The sequence below is a fragment of the Cyprinus carpio genome, chromosome A19 (genome assembly GCF_018340385.1).
Source record: "Cyprinus carpio isolate SPL01 chromosome A19, ASM1834038v1, whole genome shotgun sequence".
Classification (NCBI taxonomy): Eukaryota; Metazoa; Chordata; class Actinopteri; order Cypriniformes; family Cyprinidae; genus Cyprinus; species Cyprinus carpio.
This window is the reverse complement of record NC_056590.1, coordinates 10,359,511-10,381,256: the sequence shown is the minus strand read 5'-3', so window position 1 is coordinate 10,381,256 and position 21,746 is coordinate 10,359,511. Positions and strand designations below refer to the sequence as shown.

The window sequence follows — 21,746 nt, the reverse complement described above, 5'->3', positions numbered from 1 at the left end:
GATCTGATCATTCAAATGGTAAGGTAACACAGTGGATCTCCTCTCCACCATAAGCAACAAGCTTAACATGTCTTGACAGCCTTTTAACAGGTGTATCTTTTACTTAAGATGCAGGAGTTCAGACAACCTACTGGCACCACTGTAACAAAGTTAAGGAAGAAGGAGGCGGAACCGGCGAACATTTAAAAATAAAACTTTAATAATCAAATAAGTGAACACAAAACGAAAGTAAAAGCATAAACATAATGAAACAACAACATAAATTTGAATTTGATTTTCCCACAAAGTAACCAATATAACACAAAATTGAATCTAATTAACTTTATTGACAATCTTTTAAAACATCATTTTAGTGATATAGATTCATTTCTGCTCTCTTACTTTTTTGTCTGTGTGTTGAGTACAGCAGCCTCAGCTTTCTTGTGTGATTGAAGACTGAGCTGCAGCTTCCAGTAGCTGAGATACAGCCACATCAGACATCCATTCTTCCGGGGATTTGTGTTGTGAATCTCAGCACAGTGGCTATCATTCTGAAAAATATCCTTGAGACCGTTTTCCATCTTCAGATCTGCAAGAAGGGGCTCTTTGGCTATATAAGCCAATAGTTCCTTCTCCATTACAACCCTCCATGAAGAATGCACCATTTTACTGCAAAACATCTCTTGCCTTTTCACCAGCCTGTACTCTACGTCCTCCAGAAGCCTTAAAGCTCTTCCTTCTTGCTCTTTTTCAGTTTCCAGGGTGTTGTGAAACAATATCGATGTTTGGTATTTTCCAGCTTCATGTTCCAACCTAATGTTGGAACGTTCTTTCTCAAGTTGCTCTTTCTGGTAAGCCATGTTGTTTTGGAACTTGATCTTTGCCTCCTCAATTTGCTCATTCTGGTTAACCAATTCCTTTCTGATCATGACCTTGGCCTCTTCAATTTGCTTTTGAAACTGCTTGGACCAGATCCATCCTAAAGGGCACAGGAGAAAGAAAGAAAAGGTTAAATTAATCACAACATAAACACCAGTAAGGCACCCTAAGGGTAATACGTACGAAAGGCAGCGAGTCCCAGCATGGGCATCAGGAGGGCATAGTTCCACCTGCTGTCACCACCACCATCACCCTGCCTTTCTGGCCTTATATTCCAGTCCTGAGGATCATTCAGGTTATTCATTTGGACTGCAGCTGGAAAAAAAATGCATACTTCTATATCAAACTATATATATATATAACCAATATGATATAATGGGAAAGCTACTGATTCCAAAACATACTGTATATGACTCTGCAATTTTCACAAATCAGACTAAGTAGAGATAATCGAGTAACAACCAACTCTTAAAGGGGTCATATGATGCTGTTTTGTTGTGTTTTTTTTTTTATTTGGTGTGTTTATGTGTTTTTATGTTGTTTAAGGTTATAAATTATTTTTTATTTTCTGTAAATTGTACATTATTGTTGCTCCTCGATGCCCTGCCTTTCTGAAACGCGCCGATTTTTACAAAGTCATCGTTCTGAAAAGTGAGGTGTGCTCTGATTGGCCAGCTATCCAGTGCAATGTGATTGGCTGAATGCCACAAGCGTGACAGAAATGTTATGCCCCTTCCCATAGTGATGCCATCTCCCGGCACGATGAGACAAAACCAATAAAACCCATTACAAACGAAGCATTAATTGCATCCAGTGGGGACATAATTACTGATTATAATGACTTATAATGTCTTTTTACTCATGTTTTTATCGTGCTGCATAAACATAAAACCATATCTGCATTTGTGATTGGAGAAACAACAGGCGCTGTGAGTCAGAAGCGCCAGCCTGGTCTTGCAAAGTTGGAACTGCCCAACTTTATAGAAACAGCTTTTGAGCACAGGCGAATTGTAGGCTAACGTTACTCTGCAGGTTCAGGAAACAGTCCTCAATAAAATGCACTGCACACATCTGATTGTTTGGGTTGAACTGTTCTGGAAAAGTGTTGTAAATACAACTTAACCACTGATTTCTAGTTGTGTCCTCTTTTGGAAGACCAAACAAAATAGTTTCGCTTTCACAACGAAACACACAGCGTCTCCACAACATGGTGGCGCAGCAACAACAACACTACAGCGAGAATAAAAGTTATGCCTTCTTTCTTTGCGTGAACATTTGGGCGGTGTTATGAAAATCTTCCCACAAAGTGACATAGACATGTGGGGGCGTGTTTAAACAAGGCGTTTTAGGAGGGCGTGGTTGACTTTTACACATCTTCTTCATGCACCAAGAGCTTGTAACACTCCAAAGAGAAAGGAAAACTTGAAATCGCATCATATGACCCCTTTAAGCAGAAGGTATGAGCATTTGAGGTAAAGTGAGTAAAGTGACTAATGGTGTGAAAAGTTCCGTGACTTCATGATTTTTTTTAATTGATGATTCGAGTTTATGTACAATGTGTAAATCCTGTGATATGTGGTAGCCTACATTTATGATCACATAATGTCTAAGTCATTATCAAGCTTCATTAATATATAATTATGTACATATTACAATTATTTTACAATTTTGTGAATTAAAGATGAGCATCCACAGAAAATAGTTCTATCTTTTACAGCATAATATTGACATCAAATCATCATGATATAACATCTAAGTAGATTCAAAGAGTATTACATATAGAGAGCTTACAGGGTTCCCAGAATGAACATTTTGTCATTATTCACTTACCTCCATGTCGTTCCAAACCCGTAAAAGCTTTGTTCATCTTCGGAACACAGTTTATGATATTTTGGATGCACCATTTTGACTATTCTGAGCGATATGCAGGCGGCTTACGCTCTTCTGTGTCAGCCACGCCACAAGAACATGTTTTTTTTTACATGTATTTACACTTTGGTTTGAAAGCAAACAGTGCATCGGCACAGCGCGGCTGACACAGAAGAGCGTAAGCCGCCTGCATATCGCTCAAATTTGTAAAAATGGCACTACGCTGATTTGGAGAGACACAGAGGAGAGGAATTGTTGATTTTGGTTGTTGTTTTTGTTTTTTTTTTTTCATGTACAGAAAGTATTCTCGTCGCTTCATAATGTTACGGTAGAATCACTGATGGACTATTCTGATGATGCTTTTCATACTTTCCTGGACCTTGACACTGTTATTTATTTAGCAGTCTATGGGACAGTCTCGAGCCTCCCTGTTTTCATCCAAAATATCTTAAATTGTGTTCCGAAGATGAACAAAGCTTTTATGGGTTTGGAACGACATGAATTTTCATTTTGCGGTGGAGTATCCCCTTAAAGGCCTTTTAGATATAGAGAGTACGTCAGTGTAAACATGGAAAGTCCACCTTTGTCATCCAATCCATTCACTGTAAGACTAGATCAAAGGTTTGCACCCTTTTTTGATGTCACAACTAATTGTTAAGTAGCCTAAATAAATGAATAAAAATTTCTGTGATCATTTGTTTTACAATATTGTGTAATTTATTAAATAACAGTAATTCAAAGATTGCTTAACAAAAGCAACTAAAGCAGTGAAGACTACATCGATATACAATGCTGAAGAGAAGTATTAATTTTGTTAACTGTAAAGCACAATTGATAATATTTAAACCAGATTTTAAACACAGATTTTAATAAAATTATTGGTGTTTGTTTTATATTAGAGTTTGACCATTTTTATTTTGGTATGTGAATGAATTTTTTTTTTTATTTTTTAGATGTGTTGTTGCTTTATATTGGTGTTTTTATATTCATATTGGTATGCGCATGCCTTTTTTTTTTTTTATTCTGTACTGTTTAAACTGGTTCTGCAAACGCAAAGCTTTATTTAAAAGCACACTGCCTATCTGGTCTTATATTACAAGCCTAAATCAAAAGCTAGCACACTTATTTCGACATCACAACTAATTGCTAAATAATTTAATACAAATTTCTGTGATCATTTGTTTTACAATATTGTGTACACAATATCCAGAACCTTTATATTAAATAACAGCAATCCATAGATTGCTTAACTAAAGCAATTAAAGCAGTGAAGTTTTTTACATTGATAGACAATACTTAACATACTCAGTATTTATTTGGTAAAAACTAAAATACAATATTACCACTAAACTAGAATATGCTGTTTGTGTTATTGACTTGGTTCTGCTCTTTTATAGTTCAACATATCATAATAAATCCTAATGACATAAATTAAATTGTTTGGATATCGTACATTTAATCACTTAAAAGATCATGCCTAAATTATATTAAGATTAAGTACTGAAATTATTTTAGCACAGACAGTAAGGTAGTTAAAGTAGTAGATAAGATCAAACATTGCAGAAGAGAGCAAATCAGTTAGAGAATAACACCAGCTCAATGAGTTTGTTTGTTGGTTTCAAGAAAGAAAAACAGAATGGAAAGTAACTTCTTGCAATATGTTCCTACACAGGTGTGGTGGGTTTTATTTTTACATTACCCACTCATATTGATATATCTTTTGTATATTACACCTAAATTATTTTAGTCCTACATATATTACAGTATGTTTAAGCAGCTTACCTTCTCTTCAAGGATCAGAATAGACTGACAGATATAATGCTGATATTCCTTTTAAATCTTTTCATTGGGGCTGTCTTCCCTCAACTATATATTCAGCGCTGGTTAAAACTGGTTCTGCAAAAATGCAAAGCTTATTTAAATTCCCACTCCCTTTTTGGAGCAATGGATGGCCTGATTTGCTCTATTTTATTTGCTAAAGATGTGTGTTTGCAGTACAATGCTAAGGGTTTTGAATGATTTGCTTCTTTCAATAAAGTGGCCCTTTTTTAGCAAATGTGATTAACATATTGTACCCTCAGTTTAAAACTATTGGAATGAAATTAAGTATGGCCATCCACACCAGAAAAAGAAAAGGGTCACTTAAGATTGGGCTGCTGCTGTCCTTCTGTGGATCATGTGGACACAAATGTATGTTTTACACATTTTTAAGTTGACCGACTAGTCCTTTAAATCAGCTCTTATTTGGAAAAACTAAAAATACAATATTACCAATAATATAGACTGTGTATGGATATTGACAATTTAATCTTGTTAACTTTTATAGTCATGACACCATTTCCATTACATATCATAATAAATCCTAAGTACATAAATTATTTTTAAATGGAGGTTGGTGCATCATTGTAAAAGGAAATGCGTAATCACTTAAAAGATACAATGCCTAATTATATTAAGATCCCAGTACTGAAATTATTTGCGCACAGTCCACAGTAAGGTAGTGAAAGTCAAGTAGATAGATCAAACATTGCATGGTTCAAAAGAGAGCACCAATCAGTTAGAGAATAATTTGTGGTCACCAGCTCAATTTTAAGAAACAGTTTGTTTGTTGGTTTCAAGAAAGAAAAACAGAATGGAAGAAAGAACTTCAATGTTGCAATATGTTCCTGATCACAGGTGCACCTTGGTGGTATTATTGCGTACATTACCCACTCATATTGATATATCTTTTTTGTATCTTACACCTAATTATATTTAGTTCCTACATTATATTACAGTATGTTTACAGCAGCTTACCTTCTCTTCAAGGATCAGAATAGACCTGGACAGATATAAGGCTCAAGGCTTTTTTGATATTCCTTGCCTAAAAAAAACTTAACTAATCTTTTCATTTGCCGGCTGTCTGCCTACAGATCACCAACTATGAGATTCAGCGCTGGTTAAACTTATAGTTGATTGAATTTCTGCAAATTGCAAAGCTTATTTAAATTCCCAATCAGCACTTCTGGAGTAGGGATGGATGGCCTGATTTGCTCTATTGTAATCACTTGCTAAAGATGTGTGTCGTTGCAGTACAATGCTAAGGGTTTTGAATGATTTGCTTCTTTCAATAAAGTGGCCCTTTTTTAGCAAATGTGATTAACATATTGTACCCTCAGTTTAAAATATTGGAATATGAAATGTAAGTATTCCAGATTCACTGGACCTTATATTTTCAATAAGAAATATATTGAATGCAATTTAAAATGCATTGTTAAAGTGTCAAAGGATTTTGTAATATTTTCTTTGTATGCAGTGAAGTTGCATCTGGTTTGACAATGCAAATGTACAATTATTCTTAACACCATTAAACCAGTTTAAATCTGAAACTTCTGCTTTGTCAGTGTGTCTTTACAGGTGAGGTTTTCTTTATTTGATGAGGTCTGGGAAACAGGCTTGTCAAAAATAAGTTATTCAATAAATGAATTCAATTAACAAATTAATCCTGTATATTGAATGCCATTAATTTTAGATTTTTGCAAAGGGAATTAAACTAAACTATGGCAGTGAAGGCTACACTGATATGCAATTTTGAACAGACAGACAGGCATTTATTTATTTTTTGCAAACTGTATAACACAGTCAATGTTTAGCCACTCGACTAAAATTACATATGCTGTTAGTACAGATTGCTTGGTTCAGCTCAGTTTCATAACACATTTCATACACATTACCAATATCACTGAACATTCACACATTCACATACAACTGGCATTAAAATACAACATAACATACAAACATAAGTCCAGTGTATCACTGGGTCAAACTAATCCTGATTTTTCCTAAATTATTGCTTATAAAATTATGTGGCAATCTATTTTTGCTCATTTTTAAGTAAATCTTTAAGTTTTCTCTGCCAGTCTTCAACACATGTGTTTATTGTGGCTCTTGAGCAGGTTTTAGAATGCTGGAAGACCTTGAGGAGATCAGCTTTTATATTGAGTTGATTTGCGAAAGGGTCACTGCATGCCAGGATGGTTAACTCTTGCTCTCTTGTCCGCTGAGCAAAATATGGGACAGTATTGCTGCAAATGATGTCTTGTCTATCATGTAACAACCTGCGGATCTCGTGAATCACAGCCATTGCTTTGTCCTCCCTTCTGTCTTTCTCAATGCTTCTCCTCAAGCAGTCCATTTCATTTCTTATTCTCCTTTGCATGAGCCACTCTGTAAAGAAGCAAAGAATGCAGAAAGCTGATAGTCTTTCTTTACATCCAAAGACAAGTTGAAATGGCTTGTGTTCTAGAAGATTTGAGCCAATGATATAGTGCCAGAAATAACAATATTAATACAAAATGTAATGCTTACGGTAAAATGCCAAGCCAGACAGTGAAATCAGCAGAGGCCAGTTCCAGTTACATTTATCATCTCAACCATTTCCAGCTGCTCTTATATTCATCTGATTCCTTCGTGCATTCAGATCATTCATTTTGACTGTATTGAAAATATAAACAAGTCAGAAGAGAACAACATCAGCTTATATTTTAACATGCTCACGAATGTCACATCACTTTCACATTCAGATTTCACTGCAAGCAAATTCTTGCAACAAGTTCCTACACATTAGGTGTGGCTTTTTGTCTTTACCCAACTCATATTGGTATGCATACTGTGTGTGTGTGTGTGTGTATATATATATATATATATATATATTTTTTTTTATCTTAGACTTAAATTCTTTCAGGCCTTCATATAATATGTAAGATTGACTTACCTTCCCTTTAAGGATCAGAAGAACAGATTGATTGTTTTATTCTGTGTTATCTCTTGTGTATTTTTTTGTGTTTTTTTATTTTCTATTTTTTCAGTGCTGGTCAAACCAGTTCTGCAAATGTAAAGCTTATTTAAATCCCCACCCCATTTTTGGAGACATAAGCTGGCCTGATTTTATTTGTTTAAGAATGTTTTGCAGTGCATTGCTAATAATTCATGAGGGATTTAGTTAATTTTCATTTAAGTGGTTCTTTCTTCTTTTTTTTTGCATTTCACCCGGCGTTGTGCATTGTTATGAATGTTGTTGTCTCTGTGACAAACTGTGTATTTTGCTTTGTATTATGCCACCTTTTATAAAATAGTCTAAATGGATAAATGCTAATTAAATCTGTGATAAACATATTATTCCCTCTGAATATAAAATTTGAGTATTTCCATCCACAGCAGGAAAGGGTCAAACAAAGATTGGCTGTTCTGGCATCAGTGTGCAAACAATGTCAGAATTTGGGTCAGTTGGATGACGTATGGATAAGTAGAAGTACCATGAACAGTGTGAAGTTAAAACATCTTAATGGATTTGTTTATCCACAACTTTTCAGTTCACAAGATGTTAATTGATGGTCTGGAGTGGTGTGGATTACTTGTGATGTTTTTATCAGCTGTTTGAACTCTCATTCTGACAGCACCCATTCACTGCAGAGGATCCATTGGTGAGCAAGTGATGCAATCCTAAATTTCTCCAAATCTGTTCTGATGAACAAACAAACTCATCTACATCTTTTCAGCAAATTTACCTTTCTGGGTAAACTACTCCTTTAAGTTGCTCTCCCCACGAAGAAAATAATATACAAAATTGATTCTTATTAACTTTATTGACAATGAGATCTTAATACATCATTTTAGTGATACAGATTAATTTCTGATCTCCCAGTGTCACTTTTCTCTGTACGCCGAGTATAGCCGCCTCAGCTCTCTGGTGTGACTGAAGAGTGAGCTGCAGCCTCCAGTATTTGAGATACAGCCACATCAGACTCCCATTCCTGCGCTCATCTGTGTTGAGATACTCAGCACAACTGCGATCATTCTTAAAGATATCCCTGAGACCGTCCTCCATCTCCAGATGTGCAAGAAGGGGTTCTTTAGCCGTATGAACCAGAAGGTCCTTCTCCACCTCCACCCTCCTCACACGGGGCACCAAAATACTGCAAAAGGCCCTCTGCCTCTCCACCAACCTGTACTCTACGTCCTTCAGAGCCAGCGAAGCCCTCCGCTCTCGCTCTTTCTCCTTTTCCAGGGCCTCGTGAAAGAGGGCGCCACCAGGTCCTGCGTAACGCAATCTAGATTTTTCGTTTTCTAGAGCGTCACGTTCCAACCTCATGCCTCGATGTTCCTCCTCGAGCTGCCGACTCTGGGAAGCCAGGGCTTGACGGTAGCCGTGCACCCGCAGCTTTTCCTTCTCTAGATCAAGCTCGAGCTGAGCCGTTTCTCTGCGGCTTTCAGAGAGCGTCTGTCGGTATTTCACATCCAGGTCCTTCTGGATCGTCTCTATGCTCTTTTCGTACTTGACCTTGGCCTCCTCGATTTCCTTTTGAGACTCTTTGGACCAGATCCATCCTAAGACATAACACAAGACAACGAAAAATAAAAATATAAAAATGCAATCGATCACAATGTACATGCTACTGAAGCAACAGTGTTGTGTAGTACATACGAAAGGCAGCGAGTCCCAGCATGGGCACCAGGAGGGCATAGTTCCACTTGCTGCTGTCACCACCACCATCCCTCTCTGGCCTTATATTCCAGTCCTGAGGATCATTCAGGTTATTCATGTGGACTGCAGCTGGAAAACAAATGCATACTTCTATATCAGACATTTGACCAATATGATATAAAAAGGGGAATGCAACTTTAATTCTAACATTAAATGACTGAAAAAAGCAACTGCATAATTTTAATTATAGTGATGCATCACTATCCTTATGCAAACTGAAAGTTGCATTCTCATAAAATTCCTAAAAAACTTGAGAAGCGCAAGATATTAGTTGAAATATGACACTTCCTGTTTACATGACATCCATACGCGATTTGGATAGCAACTACTCCTTTAACAAAGAATATTTACTATTAGTCATGCAAGCACAATACACGTTGTGCAAAACAATAACACATCAAATGTCCATGTTACCTTGCAAGTATTCAAAACACTCGTCCTTTATCACATAGAGTCAAATAGTCGCTTCCATACATTAGTAGGGCTGACGGCTGCGTCAGTGTTCTTGGACAAAAATATCGCTTATTTATAAGATTGAGTGTTATATTCTATACAGTGGCATTTACAGTAAACAACTCCACCCAGCTTCAAAGCATGTTTGCTTTTGGTTTTGGACAACGCTAACCGACAAATACCCCCCACTGTGGACACACATTGGTACGGTTCCTCACCGAAGCTGCGAAACCGGCTAGCGATTCATTTGAACCGAATTGTTCGGATCTTTTCAATCAGTTGGTTGATAGATTTGAACGCGCGCGTTTTGCATTTGGCCTACATGTATTCACAACAATCTTTATTTGTCATTTACGTGTTAAATTAAGTGGAAATATTTATTAAATATTTTATTTATACATGTTTGATTTTTCGTTTAAAATTACTATAAATGAATTGATCAAGTGAAAGAAATCCATCCCCTGTTTATTTCACTATTTATTTCAGCATTTATATACATATTTTACGTTAATATAATCTGTGTGTGCTTGGTTTAATTTTGGCATAGTTGATGGAAACCCGAATAAGATGAGAACGAAAGTAAGAGTTGTTTAAGTGAACCGATTTGGTTGATTGTGCGAAAAGTTCCGTGAGTGTTTTTATGAGCAGAAACATTGCTACAACAAACCGACCTAAATATGCGATTACAATAAACAACTTTTAAATAAAACCTAATCGAGTCAATACGCCGCGCCGTGAAGCCGGGGGAAAGAATCACCGAATCACTTAAACTGTTCGAAAGAACCGATTCGTGGAAATGAGTCGGACTTCCCATCACAAGCGCTTGCGTGTTCATCGTCAGCCAGAATCGAGCAACATGGCCGCGGTGTGCGCTGCCTCCCGTGTCCTCGGAAGAAAGATTGTGTCATCTAAAGCTGTAAGTCCTCTCTTATACTTTGCATGCTTTGTATTTTAATGGCATTCTGCCAACGCAGGCCGACAGTTGAACAGCTTTATACTCAGATGTCGCTGTAGTCTATTGTAGCCTGTTGTGTGCTGGTTTTGTAACCATCATCTGTTGTGTTAAGTAACACTGTTACATAGTATCTGTACCTTTGTTACAAGCGTGTACGTTTTATGTGATGCTATTTTATTAACAGAGCTTGCCTTTTAGCAGTAATGCTTGAGGGTTTTTCACCTGATGTATTGTTGCATTTTATAGAAATGAAGTTTAGATAGTTTGTATACAGGAATCCATTGAAGGTCAAGCAGGCAGCATTAGCATTAGCCATGTGATGCTAAATCCTCATGCCATTATATTGGATATAATCACTTTTTAAGTGTCTGGATGCATGACTTTTATTCGATCCTCAAACAGTCTCTAATATAATCGCCCAACCTATATTTTATCTGTGTGTTACAATGAAGCAATAACCAGACTTCTCACTGTTATGTCACCAGAAAATACCAGAATGCATTGATTGTTGTCTCTATGTTGTGTTTCAGTGATGTTTTTCTTACTAAAAATGAAACACATTTGTCATTTACTAAAAGACTGTCATACTTTTTGTATTGCATATATTTTTTTTTTATTATACAGAATGCAAAAGAAAAAATTTAAGCGAAGAAGAAAATAAACAAATAAACTATAAATTAATTCTAAATTGAAATGATATGTTTGTCTATACAAAATAAATGTGAATTGAATAAATACTTAATAAATGAAGGTAAAGCATTGAAATGCATAAACAAAGATGAACATCACAGATGTGATTTTGCTTGTTTTTTAACTATAAAAATTAATTTTTTTTGCTGCTTTGTCCAGCTGCCAGCGGTGTGCCAGACGAGCAACCGCAAGTTGCATTTCTCCATCTATGGGAAAAGGGGAGATGCAAAAGTCTCAGACGCTGTAAGTATATATGCTACTTCCTCGTTTAGTTTCAGTAGTTTTCATTCTGCATGCAGGATCTAGTATTGACTGTTATACGCGTACATGCACCACCATTGCAGGCTATTAAGGTGGTTGTCACTTTAAAGAAACTGGCTACTGGTCTTGTGTGATCAGTGTGTTTTTGGTATGTCTCCCCTCAGATCTCCACTCAGTATCCAGTAGTAGACCATGAGTTTGACGCTGTCGTGGTGGGAGCGGGGGGCGCAGGCCTGCGTGCAGCTTTCGGTCTGTCGGAGGCCGGTTTTAACACCGCCTGTGTCACCAAGCTTTTCCCCACCCGCTCACACACCGTGGCCGCACAGGTTTGGAGATTTCCTCTTGCATTTCTCCTTGTTATCATTTAGCAACAAAACCACCTGCTCTCTCATACCCTCTCATATACTGCAACAGCTTGATCTGTCGTCTGGATTTACACTAGTTTATAGACCAGGTTTTACTGATCAGGAGCAGATTGAAAGGGAATCAGTTCTTTAGGACGTCTGAGAGCAGCGCACTGGTTTTCAGTTAAAGAAGTCTAAAGTTCACAGAAGAGTTCAACCTTTGAAACTACACCTCTGATATTCTTACACCACTCTGAAAAAATAAAAGCTCTAATAAGTGTGTTGTTCAAACATAATAGATAATTAATATTCTCTATATAATATATATGTGGTCTCAATCTATGACTATGAATTATAAATATTTAAATTGTTTTTTATATTAAATTATATATAATTTATATATATTTATATAGTGACCCTGGAGCACAAAAGCAGTTTTAAGTCGCTGGGGTATATTTTAAGCAATAGCCAAAACATTTTATGGGTCAAAATTACAGATTTTAGGATATTAAGTAAAGATCATGTTCCATGAAGATATTTTGTAAATATCCTACCATAAATATAACAAAACATTTTTTGATATAGTAATATGCATTGCTAAGTACTTCTTTTGGACCACTTTAAAGGCTTTAAAGACTTTCTCAATATTATGATTTTTTTTTTTTGCACCTTCAGATTACAGAACAGTTGTATCTCGGCCAAATATAGGTCCAATCCTAATAAACCATACATCAATGGAAAGCTTATTTATTCAGCTTTCAGATGATGTATAAATCTCAATTTCGAAAAATTGACACTTAAGACTGGTTTTGTAGACCGGAGTCACATATATTAAATCATTATTCATTTTTTAGATTTATATTTTATATTTATGTGTAAGTGTGTATGTAATTATATATTTATTTAATATTTGTTAACTATATTTTATTGTGTGTATATGGGTAAACACTAGTCTTTCTTTGTAAAGATTAAAAAAGCAAAATGTTAACCTATTTAATTTATTTATACATTGAATTATTTTTATTATTACAATTTATTTAAAATGGATTATAATATTCTTGTTTTTTTTTTCTATATATATATAAAATAGGGTGGGATTAATGCTGCATTGGGCAACATGGAGGAGGACAACTGGCGTTGGCACTTTTATGACACAGTGAAGGGATCTGATTGGCTGGGAGACCAGGATGCCATTCACTACATGACAGAGCAGGCGCCTGCTGCAGTGGTGGAGGTGAGAGACGGCTGCAGGATCTGCCGCTGTTACGATTACTGTCAGGAGATTGGACAAGAAGAAGACTTTCTGACCTCTTGTTTTACTGACTTTCAATATGATTGTTATTTCCATCTGTGTCTTTTCAGCTAGAGAACTTCGGTATGCCGTTCAGCCGTACCGAGGAAGGGAAGATCTATCAGCGTGCCTTCGGAGGCCAGAGTCTGAAGTTCGGGAAAGGAGGTCAGGCTCATAGATGCTGTTGTGTGGCGGACAGGACGGGTCACTCTCTTCTTCATACGCTGTATGGACGGGGTGAGTGAGAGTCTGTGGATGTGAGTTGGGTTGGGGTTTCTTAAAACGTCGAGAAATCAAGACATCAAGACAGGCATTCTGTCGGCTGTGCAAGATTCAGCTTCAACTGGAGCACCTGTCTAACTGTGTCTGTTGCTGTCTAGTCTCTAAGGTATGACACCAGTTATTTTGTGGAATATTTTGCTCTGGATCTGCTGATGGAGGATGGAGAGTGTAAGGGGGTCATTGCGTTGTGCATGGAGGACGGATCCATCCACCGCTTCAGAGCCAAGAACACAGTCATTGCCACGGGGTGAGAGAAGTGATCTCATGTTATGTCTTTAAAAGGATATTTCACTGAAAAATGAAAATTCTGTCATTTACTCACCCTTAATTTGTTCCAAACCTGTATGAGTTTCTTTTTTCTGCTTAACACCAAAGAAGACAATTTAAAGAAGGTGCGTAACCAAGTAGTTGCTGGCCTCCACTGACTTCCACAGAATGAGAAAAAATAGGAAGTCAATGGGAAACATCAACAGTTTGGATGCCCACATTCTTCAAAATATCTTTATATCTTTTGTGTTCAGCAAAAGAAAAAAATTTATTAAGGTTTTGAGAAAAATGTGGGTGAGTAAATGATGACAGAATTTACCATTTTGGGGAACTATCCCCTTCAGCAGTGTTATTTTAGTATTGTTTATATATTATTATAGTGTTTGTTAATACTTTTAATTAGATTTTTTTTATCTTTTCACTTTTCGTTTTATGTGCTTTTGTCATTTTATTAGTGCTATTTTTATTTCAGTAAATGTTTAAGTACACATTTTTATTGCATTAAGTTTAGCTTCCAAGACATTTATTTTTTAAGCTATTCATCTAATATTTATATTCTATTTTATTTCAGCTTTATTTTTATTTGATTGTACATTTTTTTTTTAATATTTTTTAGTTTAGTTTTAGTTAAAAGGGTAAAAAAATTTTTTCTTAAAATAGTTTTACTTATATCTTTAGAAGTTTGTTTTGATTCTGTTTGAAATAAATTATTTGTATTTTATTATATATATATATATATTATTTATAATTCATTTTGTTTTTTAATAACAAAAAACTGACATTATTTGTTTAAAGAATGTTATGTGATAATATAATGTATTATACTCTTTAAAGCCAAGAGTATGAATAACAATGATGTGTTTGTATTATTTAAGTAACTGGGTACCTGCATGGTTATGGCCGCACATTCTTCAGCTGTACATCAGCTCACACCAGCACAGGAGACGGTAATGCCATGGTGACCCGAGCTGGTCTGCCCTGCCAGGATCTCGAATTTGTTCAGTTCCACCCCACGGGTGAGCTTCATCTCTCATAAGCCTGGAAAAGTCCTTTAGAATGCCTTCACTGTCTTCTAAAGCATCATAAACCAATCTTCGCAAAAAATACAAAAATACAGTTTATAACGTGATTATGTCTCATGTCACATCAGTGATATCTAACAGTTATATATATAATGTCCGTGGTTATACGGTTGTGTCTGTGTTGATACTCGATCATCTGTGTTATAAATATCCAGCCCTCAGCCAGCCTATGGCTAGTTTTAAATGACCTCTGACGTAACTCTCTTAGGAATCTATGGAGCCGGATGCCTGATCACAGAGGGCTGCCGTGGAGAGGGAGGAATCTTGATCAATAGTGAAGGAGAGAGATTCATGGAGCGTTACGCACCCAATGCTAAAGATTTGGCCTCTAGAGACGTGGTCTCACGGTCCATGACCATCGAGATCCGGGAAGGAAGGTATAATAATATTAATCAGCCTATTTTGTGCCCAGAACACAGTCACCAACTTGGACTAAAAATGACCCCCAAAAGATCATGCCATTATTGTTTCAAATGAGAAAAGCATTGAACAGATATTACAAACAGTAGCTTTATAAAGAAATATTTTGTATAAAGATTGCATTAATATTTAAAAGTGGGTATTCATGTATTTTAATGAATATTGAAATATTTATACACACTGTATATACAATGAAATGATTCTCTCAATATGAAACTGAAACTGCCAGTAGGTGGCAGCGTTTAACTGTGTTTAATAAGTGAGTGATTCAGTCAGTCATTCAGCCGATGGGAAGAATGAGTTTCCTCCCTGTTCCCTGCAGAGGTGTTGGGCCAGATAAAGACCACGTCTACCTGCAGCTCCATCACCTTCCGCCCCAGCAGCTTGCCGCTCGCCTGCCCGGCATCTCTGAGACCGCCATGATCTTTGCTGGAGTGGACGTCACAAAAGACCCCATCCCAGTATTACCCACCGTCCACTACAACATGGGCGGCGTCCCCACCAACTACAAGGGACAGGTATTCCTTTTTTAACATCTCTATGAATATAAGGGATTTGAACAAACTCTGAATTTTTAATTAATACGATATGGAGTGTTATTTATCCCACACTGGTTGTTGTAGCACCAGTTTATTACAGTTTTGTATTAGAACTGTATTTGTAAAAAACTGGTATGAGTATATTGTTTTTATTTTAAAGAAATTACTACTTTTAATCAGCAAGGATAAATTAAATTGCAATAAATTTAACACTAAAGACTCCAAAAAAGACCCCCGCCCACAGGATTGAGACCGCCCAAGCAGGATTGGGGGAGAATCTTACTAGGTCCTTTTTTTTTAAGAGATATCCATTATTATATATAAGAGATATAGAGATAGATATCTCTTAAAGGGATAGAGAAGGAAAAGAAAAAAAAAAAAAAAAATTAATTATCTATCAAGTTATAAATTGTGTTACACATATTTATCCTTTTCCTAGGAAAGAAAGGAAGGGGAGGAGGGGAAGAGCCATTGATGAGCCATTGAGGCATAAAAAAATTTATCACTTATTTCGTCTGAAAGTGAAAGTTTATGCGAGTAAAATGATTTTATTTTGTGTGAACGTTTTTTTCACACGTATTTATGTTGTTTTGTTATAAATAAATATGCAGGTTTAATAAATTTGGACTTTTTTGAACAATCACGATTTTCAAATTTGATGGGATTTAATTAAATTCCATTAATTCCAGTGGGGTTAATACTGGTAATAGTAATTCTCAGATGATTACTAATTAAAATTATTATATTGTTTATACAATATTGTTTTTTGTTTTTTAGTGTGGGTCATGTGTTATTTGAAATTCTCATTTTTTTTATTAATAAAAAGTGGTAAATGCAGTAATAACATTTAAAACGCATTCACTCTTTAATAAGAATTTGCTGATCAGATACAATATGGTTTTAGTTGAAATAAAAATATATTCAGTTATGACTGTTTTATAAAATACAGTTTCTTTGTATCCAAACAGACCCCAGGAGGTGAAAATGGTATACAGGTTTTGAATGCATTGTATCATAACGTAAATGTTCAATCACTGTGTGGAAGTGATTCCTTTGAGAGCATGACACTAATATTCTCTAATCCTCGCAGGTCATCACCCATAAGGATGGAGAGGATACGGTGGTACCGGGCCTGTACGCCTGCGGTGAGGCCGGCTGTGCATCAGTGCATGGGGCCAACCGCCTGGGTGCCAACTCACTGCTGGATCTGGTGGTGTTCGGACGCGCTTGTGCCCTGACCATTGCTGAGACAAACACTCCAGGTACAGGCATTGCATTGAAGGAATGCAGTTTTTATGGCATCAATGGTTATTTGTGAATATATTATATATATATAAAACAGCTGTGTAATGGTTTGATCCTGTCTCATAGGAGAGAAGCTTTCCCCTCTGAAACCCAATGCAGGAGAGGCATCTGTCGCCAATCTGGACAAGATCCGCTTTGCTAACGGCAGTACCAGAACCTCAGAGATCAGACTGAATATGCAGAAGGTCTGTCACATCACTGCAGTTCTATACTTCCTAAAAGAATCATGAAGTTATAAACTAATCAAATGGGGTCATTATAAGATATTAATTTCAACATAATTGAATCTGGGTTTTGTGTTTTTCTTTTGGACCTCAGACCATGCAGAGTCATGCTGCTGTGTTCCGCACTGGAGACGTCCTGAAGGAAGGTTGTGACAAGATGGAGTCCGTCTACAAGTCACTGGAAGACATCAAGACATTTGACAGAGGTCAGAGAAGACTGGCACAGGAGAATTGAACAAAATTAGAAATAAAATACCATAACAAATACCTTAAATACCTCCACACTCACGCACACCATTGTTCAAAATGTTTGAGGTCAGTACGATTAATACTTATTTCAGCAGTTATGCATTTAATTTATTAAAAGTGACACACTGGACTTAGTTCAAAAGATTTTTGTTAAAAAAAGGTGATCTTTTTATTCATCAAAGAATCCTGAAGAAAATTCAATGATGGTTTCCACAAATATATGAAACAGCACAACAGTTTTCAACATCAATAATAATCAGAAATGTCTGCTGAGGCGTAAATCAGCATATCTGAATGATTTCTGAAGATCATGTGACACTGAAGACTGAGTAATGATGCTGAAAATTCAGCTTTGATCTCAGATTACATTTTACAATATGTGCACGTAAAAACAGCTCATTTAAATTATAATACTATTTCGCAATATTTCTGCTTTTGCTGTGTTTTTTAATCGAATTAATGCATTGTATAAAATGCATTGAAATAAATGTCACTCTTTGTTTCTTGATCTGCATCACTGTATTAATAAGGTTGTGTTATTGCTGCAGTATGATGGTTCTTATATAGTACTTCGTGCTGCTGTTATGTCTTCAGGCATTGTCTGGAACACTGATCTGGTGGAAACTCTGGAGCTGCAGAATCTGATGTTGAACGCAGTGCAGACAATCGTCTCCGCTGAGGCCCGTACAGAGAGCAGAGGTGCTCACGCACGCGAGGACTTCAAGGTGAACTCTCTGAAACCAGCATGCTTGTTTAAGCACAACATTTTGTACATTTACAAAGCTGTTTGAATTTTTAGTGTTCAGTACTTTTTTTTAACCTAGTAAAAATGACATCTTTGCTATTGAAAATGGAAATGTATTGTTACATCTTTTACAAATGGTTATTGTTGCTTCCAGATATTTGTAATCTGCAGTCTTGCAGCTTAATGGAATAGTTCATCCAAAAATAAATATTTGCTGAAAATCTACTCACCCTCAGGCCTTCTAAAATGTAGATGAGTATGTTTCTTCATCAGAACAGATTTGGAGAAATGTAGCATTCCATCACTTGCTCAGCACTGGATCCTCTGCAGTGAATGGGTGCCGTCAAAATTAAAGGACCAAACAGCTGATAAAAACATCACAAGTAATCCAGAAGTAATCCACACCACAGCAGTCCATCAGTTAACATCTTGTGAAGTTCAAACGTCTTGATGGATTAGTTTTCTGTTCACAAGATGTTAACTGATGGACTGGAGTGGTGTGGATTACTTGTGGATTATTGTGAAGTTTTTATCAGCTGTTTGGACTCTCATTCTGACGGCACCCTTTCACTGCAGAGGATCCATTGATGAACAAGTAATGCAATGCTTAATTGATGAAGAAACAAACTCCTCTACATCTTAGGTTGAGAAGATTTTCAACATATTTTCTTTTTTGAGCAAACTATCAACTGTCATGTTGTAATACGTTTGCATCTTTAATGATTTTGTTACTCTGTGTTTCTTACAGGACCGCGTGGATGAGTACGATTACTCCAAGCCTCTGCAGGGACAAGTGAAGAAGCCTTTCGAGCAGCACTGGAGGAAACACACACTGTCCTATGTGGATCCCAAGACAGGAAAGGTAAATATATAATGAATCCTCTGGTTCACTGTGAGACTGTTTTACTATTGTTACCTTACCGTTCATTTGTTTACCTTTAAATCTTTCTTGATAGTCTGCATACAAGAAAAAGCATGCGCTAATATAACATACAAACTTGTGTTTTCAGGTTACTCTGGAATACAGACCTGTGATTGACAACTCTCTGAACGCAGAGGACTGTGCTGCCATTCCCCCTGCAATCCGCTCCTATTAAGACACACCCTGACCCGCCCCAGCTGACTCCGCCCTTTTGCTTATTTATAATCAGCCAATATTATAAATGAATATCTTGCATGTGACCAGCTACACTTCATTGAAATATGACCACAGTAAAACTCGCTGAAATATAAGAGCAAATAATAAAGCTGCACTAGTCAGACTCCGTGTTGAAGATTCAACTGTGTGATATTGGTGTATCTTCTCTAAAACACATCCATCACATTTGCTCTAAACCATGCTGGCAAGTAAATCATTAAATATTTAATATTTAAATGTTGAATGATTGTCATTATGCTGTCAAGAAGCTCTTTGCACCTTGTGAAAAATCGATTAAACTAGTTAACAACTTGACAGTTTGTGATGCTAATGCGGTGTACGGTTTTTCACATTTATCTGATCTAGTGGCCTTTCATTCTCAAACACACTCACAACTCATTTGTATAAAGTTCTGGACATCTTGCATGATATGTTTTGTAGTTTCTGTTCAAACTTAATAAAGATGATCTGGGTGATAATATTTGGGTCTGTGATATTGACTATAATGTATTTGTGTTTGCTGGAGAGAGAAAAATCTGCTGGAAAGTCCAGTGGGTTAAATGTTTTTGCAATGTGAAGTGTGCAGTGGAAAAAATGCATGAGTATTTGTGTTGACTACATCTTAATCTAAAAAGAGATGCTTAAGCATTGAAAAAGTAATTATAGGTGCATCTCAATAAATTAGAATGTTGTGGAAAAGTTCATTTATTTCAGTAATTCACTCAAATTGTAAAACTTGTGTATTAAATAAATTAAATGCACACAGACTGAAGTAGTTTAAGTCTTTGGTTCTTTTAATTGTGATGATTTTGGCTCACATTTAACAAAAACCCACCAATTCACTATCTCAACAAATTAGAATACGTGACATGCCAATCAGCTAATCAACTCAAAACACCTGCAAAGGTTTCCTGACTCCCCTCAGTTTGGTTCACTAGGGGTCTCTCAGATGGGTTAGACTGCTGATCTGACAGTTGCCCTGAAGACAATCATTGACACCCTTCACAAGGAGGGTAAGCCACAAACATTCATTGCCAAAGAAGCTGGCTGTTCACAGAGTGCCTGTATCCAAGCATGTTAACAGAAAGTTGAGTGGAAGGAAAAAGTGTGGAAGAAAAAGATGCACAACCAACTGAGAGAACCGCAGCCTTATGAGGATTGTCAAGCAAAATCGATTCAAGAATTTGAGTGAATTTCACAAGGAATGGACTGAGGCTGGGGTCAAGGCATCAAGAGCCACACACAGATGTGTCAAGGAATTTGGCTACAGTTGTCGTATTCCTCTTGTTAAGCCACTGCTGAACCACAGACAACATCAGAGGCGTCTTACCTGAGCTAAGGAGCAGAAGAACTGGACTGTTGCCCAGTGGTCCAAAGTCCTCTTTTCAGATGAGAGCAAGTTTTGTATTTTCTTTTGGAAACCAAGGACCTAGATTCTGGAGGAAGGGTGGAGAAGCTCATAGAGCAAGTTGCTTGAAGAACAGTGTTAAGTTTCCACAGTCTGTGATGATTTGGGGTGCAGTGTCGTCTGCTGGTGTTGGTCCATTGTGTTTTTTGAAAATCAAAGTCACTGCACCCATTTACCAAGACATTTTGGAGCACTTTATGCTTCCTACTGCTGCCCAGCTTTTTGAAGATGCTGTTTTCATTTTCCAGCAGGATTTGGCACCTGCCCACACTGCCAGAAGCACCAAAAGTTGGTTAAATGACCATGATGTTGGTGTGCTTGACTGGGCAGTAAACTCACCAGACCTGAACCCCAGAGAGAATCTATGAGGTATTGTCAAGAGGAAAATGACAAACAAGAGACCCAAAAATGCAGATGAGCTGAAGGCCACTGTCAAAGAAACCTGGGCTTCCATACCACCTCAGCAGTGCCACAAACTGATCACCTCCATGCCACGCCGAATTGAGGCAGTAATTCAAGCAAAAGGAGCCCCTACCAAGTATTGAGTACATGTACAGTAAATGAACATACTTTCCAATAGGCCAACAGTTCACTAAAAATATTTATTTATTTTTTTATTGGTCTTATGAAGTATTCTAATTTGTTGAAAGTGAATTGGTGGGTTTTTGTTAAATGTGAGCCAAAATCATCACAATTAAAAGAACCAAAGACTTAAACTACTTCAGTCTGTGTGCATTGAATTTATTTAATACACGAGTTTCATAATTGAGTTGAATTACTGAAATAAATGAACTTTTCCATGACATTCTAATTTACTGAGATGCACCTGTACATTGCAATTAA

The 21,746-nt window shown here is 36.7% G+C and overlaps 3 protein-coding genes and 1 long non-coding RNA gene across 4 annotated transcripts; 1 reads left to right on the top strand and 3 right to left on the bottom strand.

Annotated features, from left to right (window-relative positions):
- Positions 1-284: 284 nt before the first annotated feature.
- LOC109076717 (coiled-coil domain-containing protein 127-like) lies at positions 285-1,169 on the bottom strand. The gene is made up of 2 exons (XM_019092387.2): positions 1,042-1,169; positions 285-958 (listed from the first exon to the last, which is right to left on the bottom strand). The coding sequence occupies exons 1-2, from the start codon at positions 1,160-1,162 to the stop codon at positions 378-380; spliced, it is 702 nt and encodes a 233-aa protein (XP_018947932.1). The 5' UTR covers positions 1,163-1,169; the 3' UTR covers positions 285-377.
- Positions 1,170-6,287: 5,118 nt separating this feature from the next.
- LOC109085160 lies at positions 6,288-7,511 on the bottom strand. The gene is made up of 3 exons (XR_006162620.1): positions 7,481-7,511; positions 7,075-7,200; positions 6,288-6,933 (listed from the first exon to the last, which is right to left on the bottom strand). It is a non-coding gene; the product is annotated as an uncharacterized LOC109085160 (long non-coding RNA).
- Positions 7,512-8,332: 821 nt separating this feature from the next.
- On the bottom strand, positions 8,333-9,899 carry LOC122148789 (coiled-coil domain-containing protein 127-like). The gene is made up of 3 exons (XM_042776322.1): positions 9,665-9,899; positions 9,191-9,319; positions 8,333-9,093 (listed from the first exon to the last, which is right to left on the bottom strand). Exons 2-3 carry the CDS (start codon positions 9,306-9,308, stop codon positions 8,366-8,368), a joined length of 846 nt encoding a protein of 281 aa, XP_042632256.1. The 5' UTR covers positions 9,309-9,319; positions 9,665-9,899; the 3' UTR covers positions 8,333-8,365.
- Positions 9,900-10,463: 564 nt separating this feature from the next.
- On the top strand, positions 10,464-19,974 carry LOC122148785 (succinate dehydrogenase [ubiquinone] flavoprotein subunit, mitochondrial). The gene is made up of 15 exons (XM_042776316.1): positions 10,464-10,619; positions 11,508-11,591; positions 11,774-11,935; positions 13,044-13,187; positions 13,316-13,480; positions 13,625-13,773; positions 14,685-14,809; positions 15,084-15,252; positions 15,618-15,813; positions 16,925-17,096; positions 17,206-17,324; positions 17,458-17,569; positions 18,207-18,337; positions 19,106-19,219; positions 19,368-19,974. The coding sequence occupies exons 1-15, from the start codon at positions 10,500-10,502 to the stop codon at positions 19,452-19,454; spliced, it is 2,049 nt and encodes a 682-aa protein (XP_042632250.1). The 5' UTR covers positions 10,464-10,499; the 3' UTR covers positions 19,455-19,974.
- The last annotated feature ends 1,772 nt before the right edge of the window (positions 19,975-21,746 follow it).